Genomic DNA, 7108 nt, shown 5'->3' on the forward strand with positions numbered 1-7108 from the left:
CCAAGTACGTAGATGGATAAAAACGAAGGGAGACTGACCTCCTGTCCATGTCTGCAGCTCTGCGAGGGCCCTTGAGGACGGTCTTCATGCGCTGGATGTACTTGGAGAGGGTATCCTCCTTCTCCTTGTCGCCGCCGGGCTTCCCTGGGTCCCTGGAGTCCGACATGGCGGCCAACGGAGAGAGCGGTAGCAACAGAGCGCGGTCAGCGAGCAGCAGCCAGGGTGAATGAATCAGCAGGAGGAGGACGGAGTATAATTAAGATAGACGAGAAGCAATGGTGTTTTATAAGAGAGAGACACCAGCGGCCAACGCAACCCCCAGAACTGCGCAGAGAAGAGCGAGCACAGCCAATGAGGCTATCGAGCGTGGTTCCAACGCCGGACGAGCTGAGCGATGGAAGGCCCTGAAACCGTGGAGTTGGGATGGGAGTGGACGGGGTGAAGAAAGACAGAACGGCCAAGGAGTGCTTTTCTTTCTTTTTTTCCTTCTCCCGTCTCTGCGTCTTCTGCTGCTGCTGCTTCTTCTCCTTTTTCACTGCTGGTGGTGGTGGTGGTGATGGAGATGGTGATGGACGGGGGTTGGAGTGTCGGAGAGCGAGAAAGAGCCTCTTTGTACGGCGGCCTTTTTTTTTTTTTTCGCTGGTTCTCGAGCGATGCGTGAATAAACAAGGCCAAAGTCGCTCACTGCAGGGAGACTGCGAGGAGAGAGCCTTGCTGCGAGAGACCGGCCAGAGAGTGAGAGTCTGCAGCGAGCAGGGAGAAGATGAAGATGAAGAAGAAGAAGAAGTTGAAGAAGAAGTTGAAGAAGCAGCGGCGGCGGCAGAAGAAAAGCATCAGCACCGCGACTCCCTGCGTGCTCTCTGGGCTCTCCTCTGGCTCTCTCTGGCTGCTGCTGCTGCTGCTGCAGCATCTGCTTCTTCCTCCGTCCCATCGCCCGCTAGCTTGGGCGGTTCCACCGTTTCGCCTCTCGCTTCTGGCACCCTTGGCACCTGCTGCTGCCCTCGCGATGGAGTCTCTCCAGCGCTGTTTCGCTCGCTCGCTCTCACTCGGCTCTCACTTCTTCCTCTTCGTCTTCCTCTTCACTCTCAGCCTGTCTTCTCGTCTCCATCGCCGTCGTCCTCTTTTCTTCTCGTCGCCTCCAAATCTCACTTTATCTACTTTATCTTTTCTCTCGATCCCAACTGGCTGGTCGTCCCGTTACCGTATTACGCTTACCGTACGGGTCCCACTTTATGGACCCGTCGGTATCACGGCCCACCCGCCGCTTTTATCTCAGCATGACTCAGCCACCCCAGCCCGCCCAGCCGTCCCGCCGGCCAACCACGCCGCGCCAAAACCCACTCTTAAAGCAGCCAGGCAGAAGAAACGCATTGCGCAGGGATCCCTCAGTCCCGACTCGGCGGCGCGCTGCCTAGTTCTCCCGCCTGCTCACTTGCCTCTCACTAGCACCGTCACTCGCTCCGTCACTTATGCACCCTTCCCCTTCTGCTGGTGCTCGTCGCACGACCTCCCCTGCCAGTCTCATGTTCCACAATGCGCTGGCACTCTTCTCTCGCTTCTCCCGCGTTTTTACTCTGCTTGCTGCCTTCTCGCTGCCCTTCTCGCTGTCTCTCGCGCTGACTGGCTACCCGCTGATGTCTGCTTATGTAAAACCCAAACCACCGGGACCGGCCTTGGCAACCTCCCGGCCGTAACTTACCACTAAACCTTAAAGTGGAGTCCCGTGACCTCAAAAAGGGAAGTTGAAAAAGACCAAAACGGCAGCCAGACAGACAGAACGGTAAGGAAAACAAGAGTTATCAGAATGTGAGGATGGAGAACTTAGTGGGCGCCACGAGGAGGCCCTTCAGTTGCCGGCCGACCGCTCCTTCGGAGCGCAGTTGCCTGTGGGTCGGGTATGAGGCCCATGCAGCTTGATAAGCACTACAGACATCTCCATCCATCCCCGTCTTCTCCCTCGACCATGGCTCCGGTACTCTCTCCTTATGCACGGAGTAAACGGGAGTGTCCCCGAATCTGACACGGAGGGTTTTGGATAGAGTATTTAGTTTATACTTTTAGGAGCTAGGACATGGCTGCCTGATAATACCCATAGTTGCTAACCTTCTAGATACCCGAACTCACGGGTAAAGTGAAGGATTGCACAAGATACCCAGAAAGTGGACTGCTATTGCTATGGAGTACGGAGTATACGATGCAATATCCAAATCTGTCCAACGAATGCTATGTCACAACTGCTATTCTAGTCGACCTCGGCATACTTCATAATATGCTCAGCCGTATGGAGTGCTTGGGCGACTTCCTCGCACCCAGCTTTACCTTGCTATCAATTTCGTTGAGCCAAAAGGGGGAGTTACCCCATTGGCGGCAGAGAGCGGACCTTATTCTATCTTTGGCACTTACAGGTCTTTTCACCTTTCGCACTAAGGACCACCGAATACCGAAAAGCCATTTCAACTAGCGGCGACCGATCGTGAGACGCACAGATTCCGTATGACTGGCCGCGTTACTGTTTTCTAGTAAGGAGATTTTCCAAGCCTGCCTAGGAATACGTTGAAAATCGCCGTTACCATTTCGCCGCTAAAATAGGGAGCATGTTTCAATGCGAGAAGCCTCCCAAATCCAAAACCGCCTTGTCTTCAGGCGTAGATCATCTAGGTATCCAGAGGCCGCTTCCATGGAAGAAAATGTTGCCTCGATGTGGAATATCAGAGAAGTTGAGGGTTCCAAGTTGCTCCCTTGAAAACTGTCCAGAGCGACGTGGCCCGTTTGCTTCCCTTGACCATTTGAAGTACGGAGTAGGGAGTCAAGATATTGATTTCGTCTCTTTTTCCTTTAGAAGCATGTAGCAGGAGTAGCTACCTGCCTTTCTTCTTCTTGCCGACCGTTGAGCGTTTCGCTGCAAGAGCTTGGAGCTCAGTTTCACCTAGGATACATGGAGATGTCATCCTCATCTCGAAGTATCAGCCCTCTCGAACTAATCAACGATACAAGCTTCTTTGCCAGCTTCTTCGGTGGTATGTCAAAAACAGCTTCAAAGATAGGTGCAAGATCGTGGGCGGCGCAGACCCTGAAGTCGCTACTTTCTACACGCTTCTTCATACGGCGATTCAATCGTTCATCCAGGGTAGACTCAATTTTCTGAGCAAGAGTCTCACCCTGACTCCCGCTACTATTAGAGATAGTATTTTCAAGGGCCTCGACTTCCTCTTCGTCAAAATACGGCTTGCCCAGGTATGTGATGTCTACTATACTGTCGAGCCGATCCCTTGCAGCGCTGTCTGTCCTAAAGTTGCGAAAGTCATAGACATATACATGTAACCGATACCAGAGGGACCTCCGGGACCGTATATCGGCCACGCTGTAAGCCTGGGCTATTTTCGAAGAGGCGGCTTTATAGATCAAGCAAGCGCCGCCTTCGAGTGAATGACGTAATCAGCCGCATTGGCGCGTCTAAATAAATAAAATCGCCTAATAATAATTGAAGCGATCGGCTTGAGAAATACACAGTTGAACAGCGATCAGGGCAGAGATTCAATGATCAAAGGACCTCAATGAAGGAGTGCTTCTGCCTCACACGCTCACTTGCCGCTTACCTACTCTCACGTCATAGATCATGGTAACCAACTAGGTAGCTCCGCTCTCCCTTTCTTCTTTGCTTCTTCTGTACGGATACTCGACATATAAACAGGCCCGCAGCATCGCCGACCAGCTCCTCAATGTTCGCCGGCAGCATGCAAGGTAGCCAAGGCCGAAGCAGGAGATGCGTTGATGCGGTTGATGCCGATCAGTCCACCGTCACAGAGGATGGCTAATATTTGATAACCAAATCAACATACGATACCACGGTCCATTTCCTTCATTCGGCCTTCCATGGACAAGGAGCAGTCCCATCGATCGATCGTCCTCTAGCCCTGCAGGCACCCTGGCTGTCGCAGGTTGGCGGTAACGATACGTATATTAAAAAAAAATAAACCATGAAATTCAAGAAAGACTTTAACTAATCTTCTTGCCAACGGGAGTGACTTTATGAAACAATCTCAACTTTTTGCTTCTTCCCAGGGACATAAACAGGGCTCGGTGGTTTGTACGACTCTCTCGTCGGTATATCCGCCGGCCAGGCCACCGAGAGTACCTGAGATGACCTGAGTACCCTCAGTAACTAACTAGTGGTTTGGTTGGGCTGGTTATTATGAGCCATTCCTGTTGTCATTTGGACATTTTGGACCGTCTTCCCTTGGTAATATATACAGCAGTTCACCTGACTAGGCAGGAAGGGTAGTTATTGTGACTGAAGCTTGCTCTCAATCTCGATGACGTCCGTCTCGTTTTCGACCTCTATCACCCGGTTCACCTCCGCCGCGCTCCTCATCAGCTCCACCGCACCGGCGTAGCTCATTCTCTGCGATGGGTTGCAGTTCTCGGGCAGGTAGTAAAGCAGGACGTAGGGGACGGCGGGACGGCCAGCCTGCCAGGTCAGCATACAGTAATAATAATAAAAACATCGCCAGGAGCAACAGAATAAGATATCGACGCAGGCTTACTATCGTCAGGGGATAGCTGAGCAGGATAAATCGGGGCGAAGAGTCAGGAAGGTCGTCTGCTAGGTCTTCCATCTTCGAGTAGACTTCACCGTCGACCGGCCGGATCTCCTGGCTCTTTGCGTCGATCATGTCTGTCTCTGTATCAGCCACGCTCTCTTCGCCAGGACCTCCTACGAGTCCTTAGAAGGCCTAGTATATTTACATATCATCGCCTGGGGATCTTTGGCCCTCGACGTTCCCAGACGGAACTTGCGCAGCTTCTCTGTCGTCTCGGGGGAGAACGAGTACAGGCGGGTGTCCGACTGGCCATGTTAGCTAGCCAGCCCAAGCAGGCACGCTCAGCATCGGAAGTCACTGCATACCATGGCTGTTTGTCTTCTGTTCTCCAGCTGTTGATCGTTGTTGATGACGGATAAAAACAACTGCTAGCTCGCGGAACTGTTGTAAAATGTGGGGTGACGTTTTTTGCCTTTTGGTCGCTCGTTTTCTTCTCTTCTTCTCGTCCCTTTTTTTTTTTTTTCTTCTTCTTCTTCCTCAATCCCTATGCCAGCGCTTTTAACACCAACATCTCTCTACTTCCACAGCTACATCGAACTGACGGGCTCATGTATAGTCGCATCGGCCAGGTGATCCGCCATCTCAGCCGTCCTCTGCCCAACTACGCCCACAGCTCTGCCGCAGCGTTCCCTCCCTCGTCCCTATCGCCAATGACATCATCGTCCACGCCGTCCGCAGCCTCATCGGCGACGGCACGCGAGAACTTCAGGAAGACCATCTGCACAGCGGCGTGTCTGATCATAGGCGATGAAGTGCTAGGCGGTAAGGTCTGTCTTGATTTCTTCTAGGTCTGACTGTTCAATTGATCAATTGTGCTGACTGATGGCTGGTAGACAGTTGATACGAACTCCCCGCACTTTGCGGAATATTGCTTCAAGCTTGGGATACAGTTGAAGAGAGTGGAAGTCATCGCAGACGAGGAGAGCGAGATCATCGAGGCTGTCCGGCGCATGAGTGAGAAATACGACTTTGTCGTGACCAGCGGAGGCATCGGGCCAACGTACATCACACCACTAGCACCTTTACTACTACAGAAGATGAGATAGACTAACTTCCCCTCTCCAGACACGATGATATAACGTACCAGTCGATAGCTCGTGCCTTCAACCTCCCGCTCGTCCTGCACGAACAGGCCTTCGAACGCATGCGCCGTCTCTCCAAGCCCCAGCAGGCCGGCCCTAACTTCAACTGGGACACGCCCTCGGACGCCCTGACGGCACGATTACGCATGGTCCAGCTGCCCATGGACAAAACCATCCCCCTGGAAGACCAGGCTCTCTTCATTGATGAGGAACTCTGGGTCCCCGTAACAGTTGTCAATGGGAACGTGTACATACTTCCAGGCGTACCGTCCTTGTTCAAACGGTTGCTGGCAGGCCTCAAACCGATCCTGCTGCCTCGCCTGGTTGATCCGGAGGGGAAAGGAATGCACAGGATACTCATATCTACCCCGCTGGTGGAGAGTTCTGTAGCAGCATATCTGACTGATCTCGCGGCGCGGGTCGAACCAAAGGGCGTTAAGGTAGGCAGTTATCCGCGCTGGGGCAAGCGAAGAAATACCGTTACCTTGGTGGGTGCGGACAGAGAGTACCTGGAAAGCCTTGTGCCGGAGGTTGAGAAGAATGTTGAGGGCAGGAGAGTACAGAGGGAGGACGAGGATGATCCCGATGACGTAGAGGAGGAGACGGTATAGAATTACCACTGTTATTTGTGGTATACATACTTTTTGGGTTATGTTTGATATATATATATATATATCTGATAGACGTCTAGACCGGTGGCGCATCTACAAGACCACTTATTGGCTTGCTGAGAGAAGAAAATGGTGCATGCATTGAGCTATTTTATATGGAAAAGAGAAAGAGAAACAAAGAAAGCAGCCTGGCAGTGAGCGGAGATGGAAGCGAGGAGAAGTATGATAGATAGATATGAGCGTAGCTGATGTAGAGACTGTATATAGGGATATCAAAACACAAAGTAGAGACATAAAATGAACAGCAAAGAAAAAGAAAAGCAGAGAAAACGAAAAGAAAAGAGAGCAAAGATGGTATGGTACGGGAGAGGAATAAGTATACTCACAGCGAAGAAGTTAAGGTAGGGTAAGATGTAGATAAGAATTTAAGAATGGCAGACGGTAATAAGTAGTTATTCTCTCGGTTCGAGCTCGAGTGTCCTTTTTAGAAGATGAGAGAGACAGAGCTGCCTGCGCATTCTCGTATATCACCGTGGTAGAGCAGGTAAGATAAGTAAGGTAAATTAAGGAGGTATGAAAAGTAAGGAGAAGTAACAAAAAGGAGTATAAGAGATATGAAGATGAAATAGTAATGATACGATAAGAAAAAAGGACAAGGAAATATAGAAATAGAATTAGAAAATAGCAGACCGATAGATAGATAGATGGACAGTACTGATAGGAATGTGTATATGGCATGGTGTAGTGTGTTGTGGTATAAAGTGGTATAAGGAGGCATAGAACGCACGAACAGACGGACACAGGGGTGGGAATG

The 7108-nt window shown here is 51.1% G+C and overlaps 4 protein-coding genes across 4 annotated transcripts in view; 1 reads left to right on the plus strand and 3 right to left on the minus strand.

Annotated features, from left to right (window-relative positions):
* TERG_05067 (uncharacterized protein) overlaps positions 1-166 on the minus strand; it is a gene marked incomplete at its 5' end in the record, with an annotated part of 1813 nt that extends 1647 nt beyond the window's left edge. Inside the window, one exon of the mRNA XM_047748363.1 lies at positions 39-166. Coding sequence (XP_047604344.1) covers positions 39-166 — 128 coding nt within the window. The remainder of the gene's footprint in view (positions 1-38) is intronic.
* A 1729-nt stretch (positions 167-1895) lies between these two features.
* On the minus strand, positions 1896-3618 carry TERG_05068 (uncharacterized protein; the record flags this gene model as incomplete). The annotated part of the gene is made up of 2 exons (XM_003234424.2): positions 1896-3416; positions 3597-3618. 2 exons carry the CDS (start codon positions 3616-3618, stop codon positions 2923-2925), a joined length of 516 nt encoding a protein of 171 aa, XP_003234472.1. The 3' UTR covers positions 1896-2922.
* A 664-nt stretch (positions 3619-4282) lies between these two features.
* Positions 4283-5182, minus strand: TERG_05069 (uncharacterized protein; the record flags this gene model as incomplete). Its single annotated transcript, XM_047748364.1, has 4 exons — positions 4283-4468; positions 4545-4675; positions 4747-4846; positions 5144-5182. The coding sequence occupies 4 exons, from the start codon at positions 5180-5182 to the stop codon at positions 4283-4285; spliced, it is 456 nt and encodes a 151-aa protein (XP_047604345.1).
* A 563-nt stretch (positions 5183-5745) lies between these two features.
* TERG_05070 (uncharacterized protein) lies at positions 5746-6294 on the plus strand (the record flags this gene model as incomplete). Its single annotated transcript, XM_003234426.2, has 1 exon — positions 5746-6294. The coding sequence occupies one exon, from the start codon at positions 5746-5748 to the stop codon at positions 6292-6294; it is 549 nt and encodes a 182-aa protein (XP_003234474.2).
* Positions 6295-7108: the final 814 nt, after the last annotated feature.

Source organism: Trichophyton rubrum, assembly GCF_000151425.1.
Source record: "Trichophyton rubrum CBS 118892 genomic scaffold supercont2.5, whole genome shotgun sequence".
NCBI lineage: Eukaryota > Fungi > Ascomycota > Eurotiomycetes > Onygenales > Arthrodermataceae > Trichophyton > Trichophyton rubrum.